Source organism: Polypterus senegalus, chromosome 4, assembly GCF_016835505.1.
Source record: "Polypterus senegalus isolate Bchr_013 chromosome 4, ASM1683550v1, whole genome shotgun sequence".
Taxonomy (NCBI): Eukaryota; Metazoa; Chordata; class Cladistia; order Polypteriformes; family Polypteridae; genus Polypterus; species Polypterus senegalus.
Window position 1 is genome coordinate 145553002 of NC_053157.1, and position 24516 is coordinate 145577517.

Sequence of the window (24516 nt, forward strand, 5' to 3'; positions counted from 1 at the left end):
AGTTCATCAATATTAGATTAATTATTTTATCTTACTAGTTATTTGTGGGGTATTTTTTGAAGAATGTTTGTTCATGAGACAAACAATTTTTTGACTATTAAATGTCAATTAATGGCTCCTTCAACAATGAAAGAATTTGCCTTCACTATGATTCATTGTCATATTTTGTAAATTTGCTCGATATAAAGTGCTTGCGGGCAGAGATAAAGCAAATACATACCGCTTTGTATAAAAGGCAGGTATTAAGCTCCTGGAATAGCACGGAGTTATACAAGTAATAAAATATGAAATATCCTGGGAAAATTTTTTGTATTTGTTGTGATTAGCAATACATGGAAGAAAGATACAGTGAGCTTCTCAAAACTAAAATAAAGTGCTTTAAGTTTTTACAGTTATTTCAAGAAATGCATTCTTCAATTAAACAATAAAAGGCAATGAATCAAGAAATAGACCAAGTTAATGATTCTTACTTAGGAAAAAAGAGGAACAAAAAAATGCTGGTAAACATAACTTTCAAAATCAAAAAAAAAGAATATATACAGCAAATACAGATGCATTTATAATTGAGAAAACAGAGAGCCCATACAGCTTTACTAAAGAAAATCTGTACAGTACTTAAAGGGGAGAAATCTTTTCCTTAAGCAATGCATACTTAGAAAAATAAAAAGTAACATAATATTTGAATTCCAAAAGATAAGGCAACTTTAAACTACAGTATTACCATACCTCTAAATGGGTCCAATGTATATGAACCAATTCAGAGTATGGGAGCCAAAGACATAGAGGCGAGAACCCAATGCCTCCTCAGTTAGACTGGAGGTCAAAATCTGTAACACTTGCAGTATTTGATAAATGCTCAAATGACAGCACACCAGCATGACTAGGGGCCACCATTCCCATGGCCTGCACAAATCAAGATACTGCATAAACAGAAAATAATTAAGCACCATTAGGCAATTACAGAACATTGGGGGGAAAATTATATAATAATTAACTAAAAGGTAAACAGTTGCAACAAGTTTAATTCCAAAAATGGCAAAGAGTCAAACACAAACTGACAAAAACAATAAACATATAAAAAAAAGCAAAACACTGAAAATAAATGTAAAAAAGCCCTGGGACTGAGTCTGAGCTATATTTACAGTAGCACACATCAGTTTATTGTGTCTATATAAGATGGTTTCCCCTAATGGCTTCCCTTAAATGGAGTTGTTGTTTTGTGGCAGAAGACATTCAATTTTCCTGATTGTTGATATTTAAATATTTTATTGCATGAATGTTATCTTCTGTACTATTATGTCATAGTAACCTGAGAGAACAGAATACTAATATTTACAAAGCTAATTGAAAATAAAAGTAAAATGCATACACAGGAAATATTTGATAATATGGGATGTTAATTATTTTAGAAAGATTTCTGGACTTGTTCAAAGAAATAGAATTTCATTTTAGATTGTACTGAATCTTATTCTATTTGGCCTTACTCATTGTACATTAGCAGGCATAAAAAATAAAACAAGCTTGTATCATGAAGATTAGTTTTTATGGCATACTTCATACTTCTTGTAATATAATGTTCTTCACCTAAGTATCTAAGTAATTCTCCATCATATCACTTCTCCATTCAGAATCACAGTATCTCCTTGGACTCACTGTGTTTTGTACTTCTGAAAATGCTCTGAAGCAGGAAGAGTTGTCTTAAATGGCACTAGTTGTTTGGTTTGCCTGTATGCATCTATATTGCATTTTGTACAATTTGAATGCCTTCTCTTTCAACTATGATCATTGCACTGCCTCTTCATCATGACACCGGGACAATTTGCTGAAGCTCCTTTAAAAAATTTTTTTTGAAAACATAAATCAGAATCTGATTTTCATGGGGCCTCTCTACATAATCCTTTCAAGGTGATTTCTGCTGATATATGCATGCCCAGTGTAGGCGAAAGGTCTAAATCACATAATCACAAAGATACTTTTATAAATGTGATGAAAACGCCAGTATGAACGTAAATCATTTTTATTTAAAAACACTGTTTTCAAATGAAAACATAATAGTGTGGATGTAGCTTTAGACTTATCTGGTAAATTCATGCCTTCATCTCTGTTTGGGGCCTGTCTAAATTTTGTCCACCTCACAGATGCAAACAAAAGCTGTTATTACACCTCTCTTATTTTATTATGTTTCCTAGATCATTAACATTTAAAAGGTAGATATTTTTAATACATGATGATGCACCAATGTTGTATTCAAGAAAAGAGAAAGGTGAAGGATGTTCTGAAATTCCCACCTACGTTGATTGAAAGATACAAGAAAAGAAATCTTAACCTACTATTGAAATTATTGTTTTAAGGTATAATGAGATTAAGATATCTAATCTTGATGCTGAGATGGATGCTGGAAATTTTCAAAACGGGCAGCCCGCAACTGAATTAATACGCCTCTTGAAGTCAATGTGAAACGTCACACACTGTAATTTACTAGATTGAAACCACATTTTACTTAATGTCCTATTTAGTATATCCTTAAAATGAGAAATCACACCATCCAAGAAACAATATTTTTGCATTAAGAAGAGAGGGACTTAAATACTTTAAAAGTAGTCAAATATTTACTGCTTCTAGAAGTTTTTAAACTGGATTGTAAATGATATTAAGACATCTTTTTCAAACTTGCATGCTCAGCAGGAATAATTTTGTAGAGATAACCAGTTGTTTGTTAGGTTATCTCTTCAGAATTCCTGTATTTCCACATGAACAGCACTTTTAACTTAACTTTAACTTTCTGTTTTGGCAGTCTACTTTTGTCTACATTGGCGAGTCACACCACAGGTTGGAATTGTTTTTAATCAGCCATAGCTTTCCCCTCCATAGCAGCACAAGTGTGGGTAAGGCCAGCGGCAGTAAAAGAGGTCCACAAGGTAAAAAAGAAAAGTGCAAGAAAGATTAAAGTAAGCCGGAGGAGACAGAGAGGGACAGAAGAGCTGATGACTGACAGCTCTCTGTTTTGGTCCTTTAGTTGACACTTCCGCTGATTGATTGTCAAAGCACAGCAGTTATCAAGTACAGTGATCCCGCGCTATATCGCGCTTCAACTTTCGCGGCTTCACTCCATCGCGGATTTTAAATGTAAGCATATCTAAATATATATCAAGGATTTTTCGCTCGTTCGCGGATTTCTGCGGACAATGGGTCTTTTAATTTATGGTACATGCTTCCTCGGTTTGTTTGCCCAGTTGATTTCAAACAAGGGACGCTATTGGCAGATGGCTGAGAAGCTACCCAATCAGAGCACGTATTACGTATTAAATAAAACTCCTCATTGATATACAATATGCTTCCCGTGCGGTGCTTCGCACACTTCAAAGCTCTAACAGCCTGTATTGATTTTTGATTGTTTGCTTTTCTCTGTCTCTCTCACTCTCTCTGACATTCTCTGCTCCTGACGGAGGCGGGTGTGAGCAGAGGGACTGTTTGCACAGTGGCTGTTTACTTAGAAGACACACTGCATCCGGAAAGTATTCACACTGCATCAGTTTTTCCACATTTTGTTCAATCAATCAATCAATCAACATTTATTTATAAAGCACATATTCATACAAAAAATGTAGCTCAAAGTGCTTTACAAAATGAATAGAAAAATAGAAGACACAATAAAAAATAAACATAGGTCAACATTAATTAACATAGAATAAGTAAGGTCCGATGGCCAGGGTGGACAGAAAAAACAAAAAAATAAACTCCAAAGGCTGGAGAAAAAAAATAAAATCTGTAGGGGTTCCAGACCACGAGACCGCCCAGTCCCCTCTGGGCAATCTACCTAACATAAGTCAAATAGTCCTCTTTGTATTTAGGGTTTTCATGGAAGGACCTGATGATGATGGTCACGTAGACTTCTGGCTTTCAGTCCATCAATGTTGGTGCATCATGATGCTTTGAGTAGGTGGTGGTGGCGCAGGCCGCCACCACAAAGAAACCGGAAAAAGAAACAGAAACAGAAGAGAGAGTTGTTATGTTACAGCCTTATTCCAAAATGGATTAAATTCATTTTTTCCTCAGAATTCTACACACAACACTCCATAATGACAACATGGAAAAAGTTTACTTGCAATTTTTGCAGATTTATTAAAAATAAAAAAAATGAGAAATCACATGTACATAAGTATTCACAGCCTTTGCCATGAAGCTCAGAATTGAGCTCAGGTGCATCCTGTTTCCCCTGATCATTCTTGAGATGTTTCTGCAGCTTAATTGAAATCCACCTGTGGTAAATTCAGTTGATTGGACATGATTTGGAAAGGCACACACCTGTCTATATAAGGTCCCACAGTTGACAATTCTTGTCAGAGCACAAACCAAGCATGAAGTCACAGGAATTGTCTGTAGACCTCCGAGACAGGATTGTCTTGAGGCACAAATCTGGGGAAGGTTACAGAAAAATTTCTGCTGCTTTAAGGGTCCCAATGAGCACAATGGCCTCCATCATCTGTAAGTGGAAGAAGTTCAAAACCACCAGGACTCTTCCTAGAGGTGGCTGGCCATCTAAACTGAGCGATCAGGGGAGAAGGGCCTTAGTCAAGGTCGGTGACCAAGAACCCGATGGTCACTCTGTCAGAGCTCCAGAGGTCCTCTGTGGAGAGAGGAGAACCTTCCAGAAGGACAACTATCTCTGCAGCAATCCACCAATCAGGCCTGTATGGTAGAGTGGCCAGACGGAAGCCACTCCTTAGTAAAAGGCACATGGCAGCCCGCCTGGAGTTTGCCAAAAGGCACCTGAAGGACTCTCAGACCATGAGAAACAAAATTCTCTGGTCTGATGAGACAAAGATTGAACTCTTTGGTGTGAATGCCAGGTGTCACATTTGGAGGAAACCAGGCACCGCTCATCACCAGGCCAATACTATCCCTACAGTGAAGCATGGTGGTGGCAGCATCATGCTGTGGGGATGTTTTTCAGCAGCAGGAACTGGGAGACTAGTCAGGATAAAGGGAAAGATGTCTGCAGCAATGTACAGAGACGTCATGGATGAAAATCTGCTCCAGAGCGCTCTTGACCTCAGACTGGGGCGACGGTTCATCTTTCATCAGGACAACAACCCTAAGCACACAGCCAAGATATCAAAGGAGTGGCTTCAGGACAACTCTGCGAATGTCATTGAGTGGCCCAGCCAGAGCCCAGACTTGAATCCGATTGAACATTTCTGGAGAGATCTTAAAATGGCTGTGCAACGGCGCTTCTCATCCAGCCTGATGGAGCTTGAGAGGTGCTGCAAAGATAAATGGGTGAAACTGGCCAAGGATAGGTGTGCCAAGCGTGTGACATTATATTCAAAAAGACTTGAGGCTGTAGTTGCTGCCGAAGGTGCATCGACAAAGTATTGAGCAAAGGCTGTGAATACTTATGTACATGCGATTTCTCAGTTTTTTTATTTTTAATAAATTTGCAAAAAACTCAAGTAAATTTTTTTCATGTTGTCATTATGGGGTGTTGTGTGTAGAATTCTGAGGAAAAAAATGAATGTAATCCATTTTAGAATAAGGCTGTAACATAACAAAATGTGGAAAAAGTGATGTGCTGTGAATAATTTCCGGATGCACTGTACGGACGTTCCTGTAAAAAATGCTGAAAGACTACCTTCACATTGATCCTTTCATTGCGCCCGCTTTATCGCGGGTGCTTTGTATACTTAAAAGCACAACAGCCCTATTGATTTTTGATTGTTTACATTTCTGTCTCTCTCTCTCTGACATTCTGTGCTCCTGACGGCACTCCTTTGAAGAGGAAGATATGTTTGCATTCTTTTAATTGTGAGAAAGAACTGTCATATCTGTCTTGTCATGGCGCACAGTTTAAACTTTTGACTAAAGGGTGTTATTTCATGTCTAGAGGGCTCTAATAATGTTAAAAAATATATTTAGAAGGTCGTAAACAGGTTTTCTATGCCCAAACTGCGAAAATATTAGATTTATAATTAAAGAATCCTACTTCGTGGAAATTCATTTATCTGTCTGGAGCAATAAACGTGGGTTTACTGTATAACTGTGCGTAGAATATTTATAAACAGTGTGGGAGAGTTTCTAAGGGCTTAAAATATATAAAAATAACCATACAAACATATGGTTTCTACTTCGCGGATTTTCACCTATCGCGAGGGGTTCTGGAACGCAACCCCCGCGATCGAGAAGGGATTAATGTACATTGAAAAAGCAGAGTTTGGGGATGAGAGTGCTAGACAGCAGAGGAGACATGCATTTTCTGACCAGAAGTTATGGTGGCTTCAGAATGCTGGAGCTCTGATGGAGGCAATTTTGGGGTGTTGGATTACTGGCTAGGGTGTGCATTTGTGGCTTGAGGGTTAATGGAAGCAAGTGGCCTCGGTACTCAACAGCCCCAAATTAATATATACCATGTTTGTATTGAAATAACATTGACTTGAAAAGTACCAAACTTATCCTTTAAGGCATGGCAGGCAGTCATGATAAATTAAGGCAGATTTTGTGAATTATGTTGTACTGAGCTGTTTACTTACCACACCTGTGCAGATTTTCACAAAAATATTTTGCGATCTCTCAGTGTTTTTAGATACAAAATAGAAAACATTAGGCCACACTTGAACCCTTATAGCATCTCAAAAACAAATGATCAGTGATTAAACTATGTGATCTTGGCATCTGTTCTCGCAATCCTTATTTTAGGTAATGTTTAAAAAGCAATAGTCAATGAAAAATAGGCAGTTGTAATACAATGAAAGAAATGTTAGAAAGTGTACCAGTAAAGTCAAAATTATCCTTGCTTTATGTACAAACAAATATTCTGTTTTCTTTAACTGAAATCAAAGTTGCTTAGCAAAAAACAGCAAGTTTTGATGTTGCTTTCCCAGTACCCAGTAGGGATGGTACTGTTTAGGTCTGTCTTTCAGACCAATAATTGAAAAACAAATGCTTCGTATTAAAAATTGTGGATATATTTTTATTTCATTATGAGGTAAAAAAAATGCTACCAGGCCGCATTTGTTGTTTCTCAATACCCATATACATTGTTTTTTAATTTACCATTCTTATTTTAGGGGAATTTTTTTTAATCTTGATTTAGTTGTGTGCAGAGGTTAGTTTGCTACACAAACTGGTTTTACTCTTTCTGCATAGGCAATTTCAGCACCAGCAAACTATTAAGCCATTTTAGATTGAATACCCTTTGCTTGAAATACATTTCTGAACACAGCAGCTCTCGGCTAAATGTTATTAGTAGCAATAATGATCTCTGCCTCCATTCTGGATATAAACAGTTCTAGTAGTAGTAGTAGAAGCAGCAGTATTAGTCCTGTCACAGCTGTACTAACCCTATATAACTGTTATCCACATGTTGTTTTGCTAGATTGCTGGTTAGACTGCTTGGGAGTAAATATAATGTTAGTCAGCAAGACAGTATCAACTATGTGTAATATGTTTGACCAGCCATGAGCTATTTTTACAGGTTTTTTTTCTATGAGCAAAATTCCTGCAACACCAATGTCTGCAACCTGAAGAACATGGAAGTATTCCTTTATCTGCCTTTGATAATGTCATTTTATGTACAGTATATAGATAATCCTGTGTTTACCACAATGCGAAGTATACAGAAAATCATATTAGGTATAACTATCTACAGGAAATCGGGTAGAGAAGACTTGTGCACAGATTTGTGGGATTGTTACTTCAACTTAAAGTTAAGACTCATTTCTTAACCACTCACGTTTCAAAAAGTAAATAATAATAATAATAATACATTTTATTTATATAGCACCTTTCCCATGCTCAAGGCGCAAGTAAAGGCTAATTTCCATATGGATAGAAGGTTGTATGTTTAATGGATAACTAGCCAACCGAAAAAATTATAGATTGTTTGGTCCTACATAAGATGAAAGAAAGAGGACATTACTCTATTTTAAAGAAGCTTCTTTTAGTTTAGGTTGTAGCAACCTTTCTACCTGCCCCACAGTTTTATGGAACAGGTAAAGTGTGATGTAGTGGATCATTAAATAACATAGGTATACAACCATATAGTGGAAAGCATGAAGCAAACTATACAAACGAGTCATTAAGTCCTGCTGTCTGTCCTGCTTGCCAGGAGGTGCAAATTTTTCATGCTGAAAAAAACTTTCACTTCTGCATGTTGGCCATTACAAATGATCAAATGCTGATATTTTTGTGAGTGTTCAACAGTATTCTCCTTTATATTTTTGCATTAAAGACTACATTTTACTTCATGGAGCGTTAGGTGTTTTCAGCATATTTACTTTATAGAATTTTTAGTTTTGTACGATTAATGAATACAATTATATTCAAACTTGTTATTCAGACTTCTCCTGTGAACCAGATAATGTTTTACTAAAAACAAGTAGTGAAAATTCAAGCAAAATGACACCTTTTATTGGCTAACTATAATGATTACAATATGCAAGCTTTCGAGGCAACTCAGGCCCCTTCTTCAGGCAAGATGTAATACAGGAACTGGAGTTCCCTGTGTTTATATACACACTAGGACAAGAAACAACATTGGTAAATCTTTAAGTGAGAAATCTTAAATGTAAAAAAATAATAGACTCCTTCAGGCTAGGGTTCATTTAACAAGAGAGAACAATGTATGGTCAAGATCTTTGGATAAGATAACTGTCCAACAAAGTCTTTTGAAGTTTCTAATGAGTTTTTCAATGCAATGTGGATCTGTAGTCAGGTTGTCTGTGTCAGTCTGAGAGATGCACACAATCCTCATACCTGGCCATAAAACTCTTGTCTCTGTTCATTGTTGCAATGTGTTAAATTTTAGCACAAGTTTAACTTCCCATTCTTTTCTCTCTTGCTGTGTTCAGAAGTTGCCCATAAGTACTGTGACTTTAAAGTCCATCTCACATTGTCCATGGCTGTTGCAGTGGGCCGCTACAGGAACATCTGTGTTGCCACATTTAATGTGGAGGATGTGTAAATTCATTCTCTGGCAGAGTGTTTGTCCAGTTTCTCCCACATAGAGTGCAGTGTCAGGACATTTCATGCTGAGAATTAGGTAGACCACATTAGATGATTTGCAGGAAAATGATCCCTTTATGTGATGTTCTAGTCGGCAGTGTGGTATAACTATACGGTCTGTATTATAAATGTGGGCACACGTTTTACATCTTTTCTGTTGGCAGGAAGATGTGCCATTTTCTGTTGGTTCACATAGGGAGCTTCGGACAATCAGTTGCTGAAGTTTTGGTGGTTGTCTGTATGCCAGGAGGGGAGGTTCAGGAATTACATTTTTCAGTGTATTAAAAGCAGTAGAATGATTAAGTAGGCAGAGAAAATTACTCAGCTATTAATTTATTAAATGGAACAAAACCCAGACAATATTATAGGCTGAAATACTCGATACTTTCTTTTGAAGGCTTTTGAGATTGGAAATAGTATGTTAATGATATACTGAATTAGTTTTACCAGACTTTTAATATTGTCCTCAGTCTGCCTCTCTGTTTAATAAGTGCCCCTTTCCTATAATTGCTAACATTTAAAATCCAATTCCTATTATTGTACTGTAAATAATATGGAACAGTAATATTGTCTCTTAAGCACTTTTAAAATTATATTTGTAGATTATGATTCTGATGCAATGAGCAGTTCTTATGAATCTTATGATGAAGAGGAGGAAGATGGAAAAGGGCAGAAAATGAGACACCAGTGGCCTTCTGAGGAAGCTTCTATGGACCTGGTTAAAGATGCTCGGATCTGTGCCTTTCTGCTGCGCAAAAAGAGATTTGGACAGTGGACAAAGCTATTATGTGTTATCAAGGATAATAAATTACTGGTAAGATTTTTTTGGGGAGTGCAGACTTGCAAATATTTGTTTTAACTCTAGAAAGAACAATTCTGTTGACGTAACACGAGAAATTGTTTTATCTAGATGATAGTGATAATTTATTTTTATTCAAAACAAACTTTGCAAGCTATAATAGTTTTTTTGAAAAACAGCCAAAACAGAATTTCATGTGGTCCAGTTGTAGTTATATGTTTTTAAGTAATACATATTTAAATATTTAATTTTGATTATCTCTTTAAATAATATAGTCTTATAGAAACTGTTACTGATACCAGCAGAGTATGCAGAATGTTTGATATATTTGATAAAGACTACTCTATAACAGTAACCCCAGTGTTTTAACAATGCAATTTGCATTACATTTAACAGCATTTATAGACAGTTTTCCAAAGTAACATTTGTGTATAGTGCAATTTTTTAGAGATTCATAGAAAAACATTCTGAAGATGATAAAAGGTTATTTAAGATGCTTGTAATTACCATATTGGAACTTACTGCTCTTCAAAAGGAGTTTCCAGACAATTAGACTTTACAAAATAAATCTTAAGTCATTATTGTGTACCTCAGTCCCATTCCAGAATTCATAAAGTTTATAATTTGTTTCTTCTTGCTATTATGATTTGTCTGCAATTCATAATATTTAAGTAGGCTTACTGTAGATGATTTGTCAAAGACATTTATTAAAATGTTAACTTACATTTTTAAAAGCAATTTTGCTGTATTCCTCATTTTGCTCAATTTATTTTACGTTAAGGAAAACTAAGCAGATCCAATAGTATTCTGTATATGGCTTATTAAAACTTCCTGATTCATTTTCTGCTTTTTATCATCTGATCTATGTAAGCAAACTTTCTAATCTTAATTTTATTTTGCCTTATGATATGTGATTATTTTATCATTTACTATTATAGTGTTATAAAAGCTCCAAAGACCAAGCACCACAGATGGAGCTTGTGCTCACTGGCTGTAGTATTACACATATCCCTAAAGATGGAAAGAAAAAAAAGCATGAACTAAAAATTACACACCAAGGAGCTGATGCCCTAGTGCTAGCTGTGCAAAGCAAGGAGCAAGCAGAAGAATGGTTAAAGGTATGGTTAAAATTAACATGTTTGTCCCATTTAAAAATTGGGTCCACTAAATAAGTGTCTCAGACTTCTTCTGGAAAAGGGAAACCCTGTTCTTTATAGTTTTACAGTTCATTTTCATTGGTTCTGGTTAGTAACATTATTTGATTTATTTATGCTTTAATATCACTGTTATCTAGATGTCCAGTCAATGAAGGGTCATTTACTTATTGCTATATCTTTTTTCCTGACTATGTTGACAGTTCTTGGGAAGGCAGAACCCTGGTAAAATCTAATTTGTTGAGAATATCCTTGTTTGATCCAATCAACTTATAATTTGCAATAATATTTTGTTCTTTATTTTAAGGATTACTTGTAGAATTCATTAAGAAACTACTATATATTATGTCTTCTACTAGTGTGATTTCTTCCTTCTTCTAATAAACTTTTACTCATACCCAGCGCCGGTCCATTCATAATGGCAAAATAGGCAATTGCCTAGAGTGCCAGTTGAATAAGAGTGACCAAATGTGCCACTTTAAACCATAATATGACTTGATAGGATCCTGATGGTAAAGTGTGACATTCCCATTCCCACCCATGTCCCCTTATTCTGTGACAGTAGTACCAGTTCAGATTAGTGGAGTGAGATTGCTGATCAACAGAGAAATGCAGCATCTTAAAATGCAGTTAAGATCATTCCAGTTATGCAGTTTCATGGCACACACATCTGAAAAGGCAAGCTTAATTAAGATAATATAATTAATGTATTAATTTTTTTTTAGTCGTGCTAAGTATACTGTCATTACACTTTGTGTGGAATATTTTCTATGTGGACTTCCAGTTTGTGTATGTTGGTACACCCTTTCGAAAGGTGATGCATTATTGGCAAATTTGCACTGCTGCAGGATTTATGTGTTAAGCCACCATTAAAGCTTCAAAAAACATACAGAGTGCAAGATGTCCTATAGCAGAGCAGAGTGTTTAAAGTGGAAGTGCCATATTTACTCTTAGTTTATGTGTTTTACCTGTTGGACATATTTATTTTATTTGAAAGGGGTGACACCATTTGATTTTACCTGGAGCAGTAGAATTCTATAGTTTATTTAGTTTACAACCTCCTTTAAGCCTTTTTGTTGACTCTTAAGTCAAGATTTAGGGCAAAGATAACCCAAACAAGTGTGTTTAAAGCTACATGTATGTATTTTGACTCACTGTGCTAGGTGCCAGTTTTATTTTCTGCAATCATTGCATTTTTTCTGCAACAACAGTTAAACTTTCGTTTAGCAGAATTAACTGCTTTCCCATATATGAAGCAGTAACCAATGGAATATCCTTGTAGTACGCTTCATGAATAAAGTTTTAGCATCTTCTCCATTGGCAATCAAAATTCCCTTAGTTTTTATCCCATATCTTAAATGCTTTCTAAACTTGCATCCATGATTCTTATATGTAGTGTTGTCAACTACTGCTGCACCTGCTAATTGGTCAAGATTTTCATTTATTCTTTATCACAATTCTGAGCTCTGATTCCTAAGCTTATTTTTAAACCATAAAAGGAGTTTTTTATTTTTTTAATCTGAGGAAAGGAACAAGAAACATGAAGATCAGTCAGGGTGAGGTTAGTATAATGATTCTGAATTAATAGTGGTAAGAATGCAGAAAATATTACTCAATTTAACATTAAAAATCCATAATCCAATTCGTAGTTTATAATTTTGTAACACAGTTACCTTTTCCCTCTCTGGCTGTCTAAATTTGAGTGACTATCACCACATTTATTAATAGTGAAATATTTTAATAAATATAAACATTTTTAAATTATTAAATAGCTGTTTTAAAATTATAGCCAACAGACTGCTATTTTTGGCATTTATTGATAATATGAATAAATATTTTATCAGGTGTCTTTGTATTGTGAGAACCCTGCCAAAGTAAACAGCTGAAACTAATTCCTGCATGTTTTCTTTAAAAATGTTAGAGGGCTTGAATCACCAGTTTCTATTTTTGGCACTCATTCCCTAATTTATTACAGCATGAAGTTTTTTGGACAGCAAGCATATGTGTTTCTTACACATGAAAGATCAGGCTAAAATGATATCCCAAGGAATGTTCCACGCCCTGATAATCCTTGAGGGTGTTTTCTTTTATCATGAAGCCAAATCATTAGGCAGCATATTCAAACTTATTACTTTACCCTAGAAATAGATAATTTTTTCCACAAAAGGCAGCAAGTACGCCACTAGATAAGTTATTTTAAAGATTTAGTATAATCTAGAAGATGACGCAAACCAGTGGTAATTTCTCCTTTGTTTCCATTCTAAGTTAACTTTTCAGATTTTATAGGTCTTCGTATTATACATTATATATGGTATACTGATAACACACAATTATAGACTATTGTGTGGTGCATTTGTTATTTCTTGTTTCTTAGTTATTCATTTAAAAAATAAGTTACAGTATTAAGTAACTGATAGTTTTAGTCCACTGAAAAACATCTTTGTTGTGAATGCAAAAAGTTGTATTTTAGAGATTAAAACTGAAACTAAATATTTTCTGCTGGAAGGATTTTTAATGAGTACTGTAAACAGCTTAAATAAAAAAAATCCATATATTCTAATACAGATTTATGGCATCCAGCAACTATACCTGGAGCATTGGGTACAAGGTAGTACTGATCTTCTGTGTGGATAGCACACTGATACTGGCTGTAGAATGGGTCACACCAAAATTTTGAGTTGATTGTGGATGTGTTGATTTACCAATTAAAATGGTGGTTGGATGTCTGTTTAAATAGTGTTCTGGAGCAGATGATTTAGTCCATGTTGATTAACTGGGTGTGGTAGTATATCCAGTCATATTTGCATGTATATGATATATATATTGAATGTAGCTCCTGTAGTGTGCTGCACTCTGTTGAGGATACAGTTGTGAGGTGAGTTGGAGTAGAGGTTTACTGTTGTAGAGAATGCCACAAGTGAGTAGGCAATGCATTGTAGTTTTTAAGGAGAGCAAGTAGGTGACTTGCTGTATCCAGATTAGGAGAAACAGGCCCGATCTATAAGAAGTCAAAATGGACCGTTTTTCTGTGTAGACTTCCATTTGTTTTACATTTTGAATACATATCGGACATTCATGCTCCACTTGTTTAAAAGAAAAATTATAAATTTGAACTGTTCACAGATTTTTTTGACTTCATTGTCTAAAAGGCATCACCACTTATGAACTACCCACATACAGACAACAATTCATATCAATGACTAAGATGTTTTAAAGGCTAAAAGAATTCTTTATATGAGTGAGTACTCAGTATGAGTTATTGAAGTTGGTTGGATGCATTTTCTTTTATAATAATAAGCCTTATAAGCATTTCAGTAAGTATTTGATCTTAAATTATATTGAAATAATAATATTCCTATTTAACCAGTTGCAATATTTGATAGCATTAATAGTTTTATCAATTGCTTTAGCTACATGTATACAGTATATGGTCTATGGTTTAAAGTAAAGGCTGTCTTTTTTTTTGTTTTTTGTTTTTTTTCTGTCTCTCTTACATGGGTATTGATAAGTACTTACTTTGAATCCCAAATCCTTACCGTTTTCTGAAGAACTTGTTTCCTTAACCATCTTTAGCTGTAAAACAGCACATTTCTAAAGGGCACAGTAGATTAAATAATGATTTTTTTGTTAATTTTCATTTACATCAGTGTCTACTCATCACAAGTATTCTTTTTCACTGATTCTATAAATTTTCTGGACACAAAGTATGTAAGTTTGTTCTGGAAGATCAAGACATTGTTTGTGCTCGGGCAGACCATACATTACAGATGAAGGTTTTATTGTATAAATGGCACTTAATTAATCAGGAAAACAGAACATACATTTTCCAGTCTAAATGAACAGATTATTACTTTCCACCAAGCTCAACTTTATTATTAGATTATGTATAGCTGAATGATTGTACATTGTTTATATTTCTTGTGGATGTGCAGAATGTGTACATTTGAAAAAAGTTAAAATCCCACAACTTGTTTGTATGGAAATAATGAGTTATTTACTTTCCTGTTTTTGCATTATATTTGTAAATTAGCATAAGTGCTCTGATCTTGTACTTAGTCAAATGTTCTATGTAATAAGAAAATGCACTGAAAATGCCTGAAGTAAGGATAATGTCATGTTCTATATTTAGGGCAATAAAAAAAATCCCCTTCTGTGCTGTGGAATTAGCCCGGACAGAGACAGATGCTAAGGACACAAGTATGAAAGCGCACGTGATTTATTATTATTTGGCGTTGCAACAAGCACACTTTACTTTTTCTTCCTTTCTTTTCTTTTTCTCTCTTTCTTTCTCCTCCACTCTCTCTCCGGCAAGCTTCGTCCTCCTCCTACCGACTGTGGCTCCTGGAATGGTGTCTGCTGGCCCCTTATGTAGGTGTCTGATGATGTGTTTCCAGCAGCACTTTCGGATGTGGTAGGAGAGCTGCTCTCCAGGGCTCAGCAGTAATTGTAGCACCCCCTGGCGGCACCCGCGGATACCAACAGGGCTGTACCAAATTCCAACTCCCATGAAGCCCTGCGGGAGTCCGAGGCACCGCCCTTCCGGGAGAGGGAGCGCTTTGGCCACATTTGTTCCCCCAGTGCTAATGAATTAGAAAAAAAAACTGATTTTAATAAAGCATAAACAATGCTGAACACATTTATTCCTTTATCAATGCTAAAACAGCTTGTTATTATTAACATATTGTTATGTTAATTTGCTACTGAAAAAGTACCTTGTCTGTTAATTATTTTAGATTTGCTTAAGAATTATTTGAAAATCTTGATAACTAGTTTAAGTTGAAAGCAGCTGTGCATTATTTTAAGTATAAAGGTTTAAGATAGCTTCTGTGGCATGTTGCTTGGTTGTGCATGTTTATGTTGAGGTGAGACAAAAAACATTTATATCAAATGTATAGTGAAAGTTGCTGCCATAATGCAATGACAAGATCATTTGCTGCTATTCTGAAAAAATTCAGCCTGCCAGGTTCTTTTAAATTGAAGGCTATGTAAGGTAAGAAGAGTACACTTAGGAAAAAAAACTCAATTTTAGGTGTAAAGTAATTTGTAACTTTCTGTAACAAAAACCTGCTGCCAGCATGACATACCTGGATTATATTTGTCTGCAGTAGGTAGTATTTCTGTAAGGTTGAGGGATCTCCAGCAAAGTAATTCATGTAATTAAAGCTTATTCTGACAAAGATGTAACTTAATGAATTGTCTGTGTATTGAGAAGTGAGTTTGTTTTTTCAAAAGTGCAATTTCTTTTTAATGTGGACCCACTTTATGTTTAATTTTCAGTCACTACCTAAATTACCTGTTCTTACATTTACAGATGTGTGGTTTTATACAGTTCATAGCTGCAGTGCTCTTGCACCTAGGACCACAACCCATTACCTTCTGTTAGTAGTTCCTTTATACTTTACCCAGGTGTGACAGTCACTGTAGCCTTCCTGTGGGAGACATCTCTCATTACCCCGATTGACCTAGTTGAGAAAGACATTCAGTTCCTCTCTGTCTGAGGTAGAATAGATCACATGTACAAGCAGTAAATTAGGCTTAATAAATTTAGATTTTTTAAATTAGATTTTAAACATAAAAATTCGTCCTTTCATAAACAAAAGCAAATAGAATGTGGTAGCCATACCATAATGACTGACAGTGCTGTTCTCATTCTTCTTGGTGGCTCTCTTATTGCATTGCTTTTACACAAAATTTCAGTGGTGACTCAAAGCATTTTCAGTTAGAATTTCCTCTCCTCCTCTCCTGATCAGCTCATGTGTCTGATCTTATGTAACTATGCTTAGGTATGATCCTATTTCTAAGGCAACTGTTCCATTATTTGAACATTATAAACCAAAAATCATGTTTCCAAAATGTCTGACATCAGTGTAACATGCTGGTTTAATTTAGAAACAACACGGCCACCAAATTAACATCATTCTGGACCAAAATTTTTAATTACCTTTCAGACAGCCTTGGTCTCACAATCCCTCCTAACCCATTAACAGCTGTGTTTGGGGTTCTTCCAGTTGGTTTTAAAGCGGAGAAAGACAAACAAACTGTGATTGCATTCACTACACTTTTGGCACGCAGAAGAACCCAAACTCTCCTGTTTTTCAGTAGCAAATTAACATAACAATATGTTAATAATAACAAGCTGTTTTAGCGTTGATAAAGGAATAAATGTGTTCAGCATTATTTATGCTTCATCAAAATCAGTTTTTTTTCTAATTCATTAACACTGGGGGAACAAAAGTGGCCAAAGCGTTCCCTCTCCCGGAAGGGCGGTGCCTCAGACTCCTGCAGGGTTTCATGGGAGTTGGAGTTTGGTACAGCCTTTTGGTATCCACGGATGTCGCCAGGGGGTGCTACAATTACTGCTGAGCCCTGGAGAGCAGCTCTTCCGCCACATCCGAAAGTGCTCCTGGAAACACATGATCAGACACCTACATAAGGGGCCAGCAGACACCATTCCAGGAGCCAGAGTCGGGAGGAGGAGGACGAAGCTTGCTGGAGAGAGAGTGGAGGAGAAAGAAAGAGAAAAAAGAAAGGAAGAAAAAGTAATGTGTGTTGGTGCTTGTTGGGATGCTAAATAATAATAAATCACCTGTGCTTTCGTACTTGTGTCCTTAGCATCTGTCTCTGTCCGGGCTAATTCCACAGCACAGAAGGGGATTTTTTTATTGCCCTAAATATAGAACATGACATTATCCTTACTTCAGGCATTTTCAGTGCATTTTCTTATTACATAGAACATTTGACTAAGTACAAGCTCGGAGCACTTACGCTGATTTACAAATATAATGCAAAAACAGGAAAGTAAATAACTCATTATTTCCATACAAACAAGTTGTGGGATTTTAACTTTTTTCAAATGTACACATTCTGCACATCCATCCATTTTCCAACCCACTGAATCCAAACACAATCACGGGGGTCTGCTGGAGCCAATCCCAGCCAACACAGGACACAAGGCAGGAACCAATCCTGGGCAGGGTGCCAACCCACCGCAGGACACACACAAACACACCCACACACCAAGCACACACTAGGGCCAATTTAGAATTGCCAGTCCACCCAACCTGCATGTGTTTGGACTGTGGGAAGAAACCGGAGCGCCCGGAGGAAACCCATGCAGACACAGGGAGAACATGCAAACTCCACACAGGGAGGACCCAGGAAGCAAACCCAGGTCTCCTAACTGTGAGGCAGCAGTGCTACCACTGCTCCACCGTGCCACCCTCTGCACATCCATAAGGAATGTAAACAATGCACAATCATTCAGCTATACATATTCAAATAATAAAGTTGGGCTTGGTGAAAAGTAATAATCTGTTCATTTAGACTGTAAAATGTATGTTCTGTTTTCCTGATTAATTAAGTGCCATTTATACAATAAAACCTTCATCTGTGATGTATGGTCTTCCCAAGCACAAACAACGTCTTGATCTTCCAGAACAAACTTGCATACTACATTGTATAAGTGGACGATATATTGTCAATCCAAGATTAGTGACATTTTGGACATTGCTCTTATTACATAACCAATAAAAATAAGTATGAAATGTTTCATTTACTTAAAATCTTCTTTACTGGTTGCAGTTTTTTCATTTGGCACTATGATAATGCATTTCTTGGCTGCTCAATATATACTTGTATGTTGGTTGCTTCTTATAAGAGAGCATCAATAATGTGTTTTTATGTCTTCGCCATGTAATTATTTATTTTTATAATTCATTCTTTTGGATAATGAGTACAATGGGGTATGTGCTAGGAAACTACAAATAATGATAACATTCTAAATATGTGATCTTAATGAGTATTCGTTCAATACAGTTCGCTTTTATGTGGTACTTCTGTAATAGTAGTCCTTTTATTATTCGTCTGCATTGAAAGTTAGTACTTATGAAATAATGGTTACTAAAGGGTCAACCCTCCATTGTCATTAATAGTAGGTTTAGTTATACATCAATAGTCTAAACATGCTATTATGCCGGTAGCTTTTTGTGATATTTTGTGGAACCTTTTCCAGCTTGAATACATTGAACTATTGTCTGTGTGGTTTATTTGTAAATTATCACATCAGCTTTATGCATTAGTAAACTCTTACCCATTACATGATTTTTGTATACACAGTCAGGTTTTCATGTGGAAAGAATTGCTAGAAAGTATTAAAAAAAAAATATATATATTTTATGTTAATAAAATATTCTTGACTTGTGAAGTGATTTTTTTCTTAGCTATAAGTTTTCAAATGAAAAAATATGTATCAGTTTAAGTAAATCAGTAGCCTTATCATAAAGAAAATTAAAATCATCTAACCTTCCATCTTCAATCAGAGGGGACTGGGCGGTCTCATGGTCTGGAATCCCTGCAGATTTAATTTTTTTCTCCAGCCGTCTGGAGGTTTTTTTTTTTTTCTTTCTGTCCTCCCTGGCCATCGGACGTTACTCTTATTCTATGTTAATTAATGTTGACTTATTTTAAATTTCTTACTGGGTGTTTTATTTTTCTATTCTTTATGTAAAGCATTTTTTGTATGAAAATGTGCTATATAAAGAAATGTTGTTATTGTTCAAACTTGCTTAGTCCATTTCATGGTTGCAATGACCATGTCCCAGTAGTAATGTGGGCAAGGCAAAAATTAAGACTGGATTGTACTGTGTTTGGCAAGTGGAAAAGTCATCCTAATGGTGTTGTTTTCCGTTTGTTTTGTATTTTTGTTTCATCTTTTTTCATCAAAATGTGTATTTTGTATTATATAATAAAATACTGCTACATACTGTGTAAAGTATATATACTTTTTGTTTTAGGTAATCAGAGATGTCTGCCACAGTTGCAATGGAACCTTTGATTCTGATGGGACTGCTTCTAGTTCACCAGTTCACAAAAATGAATTGGAAAAGGTATGTACAGCAATGGAGGAATGGGATAATTAAATGTGCATACTCTTGAGCTTTGCTATAATTTAATGTAAATATGAAATATTAGACTTCAAAGTTAGTGCTGCCAGTCTAAGAAGCTTACTACTGTTGCAATGTTTTTTAGTGAATTAACATTTTCTACATATTATGTAAATTACTAACTTAAATTTCAATTCTTACAGAAGTTCTCTTATGAAAAACCATGCTCCGATGGTGAGGTAAATCATGAAAATGGAGTGATAGATGGGAGAGAGCATGGTAGGCATGTTATTTTTTTATGTTATGTTAGCTGACTTTGCCTATTTAAAATTTAATTGGCTAAATTTTGTTGTTAGTTTTCTTCTAATTATACAGCTGTTTTTGCTGACATTTAGATTCAGTGACCATTAGGTTAAAATTCTTGTGTAAAATTGTTGTTGTCTTTACAGTATTTGCTCCTTTAGGTTGCATTAAAACTGTAAGCCCTTTCTCGTTCCACAAGCATTTAAAGTGAGACGGATTAAGAGACTTTAAAGTATAACAACTGTTACAAGAGTCAAAAATTATATTTGCAGTATACTTGAAGTTTAATTTTCAGGCACATGAGTTGCAGTGCCCACATAGCATGATTTTTCGTTAGTATATGATATTATTTTTCTGGGATATTTCAAAAGGTAAAAAGCCATAAAATACCACCCTAAACTCTTTTTTAACATCTTTTTTCCATATCTTGTTTCTGATGCATGTGTTCCTACTGTGTCAGTTCCTATTATATATTAAGTACAGATGAACTGGCTTGATGTGATAATCAAAACCTTTATTTGGTGATGCTAATTTAAACAGGTTAGGAACTTCATTTTTCGTGCTGTTGGCAAAACAGCATACTAGAAATGAAGACTTCAGAGGCCTTAAATTCATCTAAAAGACTAATGAAAATAATAAAACAAACCATTTATGACTGAATAGACAGATAAGTCACCATATGATGGGCAAATAAGAGAAGACGTACTGATCAATTTTGAAGCCTGCTCACCACATACTTTTTTTTACAGCGGTGTTTTATTTTGTTCCTTACTTTATTGTTATAGTGAAAGGGAAAAAGAACACAAAGGCTGAGCAAAAAGGTACTGTTGGTAAAGTCACAGGAAAAAAAATCACAAAAATTATTGGCCTGGGAAAGAAGAAACCATCAACAGATGAGCAGACATCATCTGCAGAGGAAGATGTGCCAACATGTGGTGAGTTGAGAAATGAAATATATAGGTTCATGTACCATTTGGACCTATTTGCTACTGTGGCATGTTACCGTAGGCTATTAAGTTTGTTTGATCAACAGAATTTCTTGATACAAATAAAAATTTTTTTTTTTTAAACGCAAAAAATAAAACAATTATAGTTATATGCGTATTATCTTTCTGAGTATGAAATCACCATAATGTGTTGCTAGAAAATTGATTTGTAAGGCAATCTAAAAAGAAAATGGCCTTCAGAGCTTCAAGAATGACAGGAATTGCATTTGGCGAGAAGCGTAAGCTTAGTCCAAAACAGTTAATCATATATGACTAATGAACAATGGCCATATCTAAATCTGCAAAAAAAAAAAACAATCATTCAGTTTGTCTTCCACATTAAAGTAGAAAATATAAAAAGAGCTAAAACCACTTTAGATCTTGAACAGGTTTTGGTTGACTCTTTCCCAACATCAGAGTAGGCAAGCTATCATGATCTAAAGAAGTCAAATAAAATGTATGCGGTTTCAGAGATACGAATAGATTTATATACATACTTCATCTTCTTCTTTCGGCTGCTCCCATTAGGGGCTGCCACAGTGGATCATCTTCTTCCATATCTTTCTGTTCTCTGCATCTTGTTCTTTTACACCCATGTCCTCTCTTACCACATCCATAAACCTTCGCTTAGGTATTCCACTTTTCCTGTTCCCTGGCAGCTCTATCCTTAGCATCCTTCTACCAATATACCCAGCATCTCTCCTCTCCACATGTCCAAACCAACGCAATCTCGCCTCTCTGACTTTGTCTCCCAACCATCCAACTTGAGCTGACCCTCTAATGTACTAATTTCTAATCCTTTCCATCCTCGTCACACCCATTGCAAATCTTAGCATCTTTAACTCTGCCACCTCCAGCTCTGTCTCCTGCGTTCTGGTCAGTGCCACCGTCTCCAACCCATATAACATAGCTGGTCTCACTACCGTCCTGTAGACCTTCCCTTTTGATTCTTGCTGATACCCGTCTGTCACAAAATACGCCTGACAATCTTTTCTACCCATTCCACCCTGCCTGCACTCTCTTTTTCACCTCTTTTCCACAATCCCCATTACTCTGTACTGTTGATCCCAAGTATTTAAACTCATCCACCTTTGCCAACTCTACTCCCTGCATCCTCACCATTCCACTGACCTCCCTCTCATTTACACACATGTATTCTGTCTTGTTCCTACTGACTTTCATTCCTCTCCTCTCTAGAGCATATCTCCACCTCTCCAAGGTCACCTCAACCTACTCCATACTATCGCTACAGATCACAATGTTATCCACAAACATCATAGTCCACGGGGACTCCTATATAATCTCGTCTGTCAGGCTGTCCATCACCATTGCAAATAAGTAAGGGCTCACAGCCCTGATGTAATCCAACCTCCAACTGGAATGCATGTCACTACTACCGCAGACCTCACCACTGTCATACTTCCCTCGTACATATCCTGTACAACTCTTACATACTTTTCTGCCACTCCCGACTTCCTCATACAATACCACAGCTCCTCTCGAGGCACCCTGTCGTATGGTTTCTCCAGGTCCACGAAGACGCAATGTAACTCCTTCTGGCCTTCTCTAAACTTCTCCATCAACATCCTCAGAGCAAACATTGCATCTGTGGTGCTCTTTCTTGGCATGAAACCATACTGCTGCTCACTAATCATCACCTCACTTCTTAACCTAGCTTCCACTACTCTTTCCCATAACCTCATGCTGTGGCTCATCAATTTTATTCCCCTGTAGTTACTGCAGTCCTGCACATCCCCGTTATTCTTAAATATCGGCACCAGTATACTTCTTCTCCACTCCTCAGGCATCCTCTCACTTTCCAAGATTCCATTAAACAATCTGGTTAAAATCTCCACTGCCATCTCTCCTTAACACCTCCATGCATCCATAGGTATATCATCTGGACCAACGGCCTTTCCATTTTTCATCCTCTTCAAAGCTGTCCTTACTTCCTCCTTGCTAATCCGTTGCATTTCCTGATTCACTATCTCCACATCATCCAACCTCTTCTCTCTCTCTTGTTCTCTTCATTCATCAGCCTCTGAAAGTACTCTTTCCATCTGCTCAACACACTCTCCTCGCTTGTGAGTACGTTTTCATCTTTTTCCACTATCACCCTAACCTGCTGCACATCTTTCCTATCTCGGTCCCTCTGTCTGGCCAATCAGTACAGGTCCTTTTCTCCCTCCTTAGTGTCCAACCTCTCATACAACTCATACGCCTTTTCTTTTGCCTTCGCCACCTCTCTCTTCACCTTGCACCTAATCTCTTTGTACTCTTTGTCTACTTTCTGCATCTCTCTGACTATCCCACTTCTTCTTTGTCATCCTCTTCCTCTGTATACTCTCCTGTTTCATTTCACCACCAGGTTTCCTTTTCCTCTTTCCAGATGTCACGCCGAGCACCCTTCTTGCTGTCACCCTTACTATATCTGCTGTAGTTTCCCAGCTGTCTGGTAACTCTTCACTGCCACTCAGCGCCTGTTTCACCTTCTCCCTATACTCAACCTTGTAGTTTTCCTTTTTCAACTTCCACCAATTGATCTTTGGCTCTGCCCTCACTCTCTTCCTCTTCTTGATCTCCAGCGTCATCCTACAGACCACCATCCTATGCTGCTTAACTACACTTTCCCTTGCCACCACTTTGCAGTCTTCAATCTCCTTCAGATCAACTCTTCTGCAAAGGATCGCCATTCTTATACATAACCCTATGTTCCTCCCTCTTCTTAATATACATATTCACCACAGTCATGTCCATCCTTTTGGCAAAATCCACAATCCTCTGACCTTTCTTTATTCCTCTCCTTGACACCATACCTACCCATCACCTCCTCGTCTCCACTGTTCCCTTCACCAACATGCCCACTGAAATCTGCTCCAGTCACCACTTTCTGTCCCTTGGGTACACTGTTCATCACTTCATCCAACTCACTCCAAAAATCTTCTTTCTCACCCATTGCACACCCGACTTGCGGTGCATGTGCGCTAACAGCATTCATCATCACACCTCCAATTTCCAGCTTCATAATCATTACTCTGCCTGACATTCTTTTCACCTCCAAAACACTCTTGACATACTGTTCCTTCAGAATAACTCCTACCCCATTTCTCCTCCAATCCACCTGGCCTTACTCCCCTTCCATTTAGTCTCTTGCACTCATAATATATCAACCTTCCTTCTCTCCATCATATCTGCTAACTCTCTCCCCTTACCAGTCATACCACCAACATTCAAAATTCCTACCCTCAGTACCACTCTCTTTACTTTCCTCCTCTCCTCCTGCCTCCGGACACGTCTCTCCCCCCTTCTTCTCCTTCTCCTTCTTCGACCAATAGTAACCCAATTTCCGCCAGCACCCTGTTGGCTAACAGTATTGGTGGCTGTCGTTGTTA

General features: G+C 36.6%; 1 protein-coding gene across 5 annotated transcripts in view; it reads left to right on the forward strand.

Annotated features, from left to right (window-relative positions):
• The window catches only part of afap1 (actin filament associated protein 1), a 246643-nt gene that overhangs the window by 168558 nt on the left and 53569 nt on the right, over window positions 1-24516 (forward strand). For all 5 annotated transcript variants that reach the window (XM_039751423.1, XM_039751424.1, XM_039751422.1 and 2 more), the window contains exons 5-9: window positions 9603-9814; window positions 10738-10917; window positions 19746-19838; window positions 20039-20114; window positions 20924-21073. In XM_039751423.1, the coding sequence (XP_039607357.1) occupies window positions 9603-9814; window positions 10738-10917; window positions 19746-19838; window positions 20039-20114; window positions 20924-21073 (711 nt within the window). The remainder of the gene's footprint in view (window positions 1-9602; window positions 9815-10737; window positions 10918-19745; window positions 19839-20038; window positions 20115-20923; window positions 21074-24516) is intronic.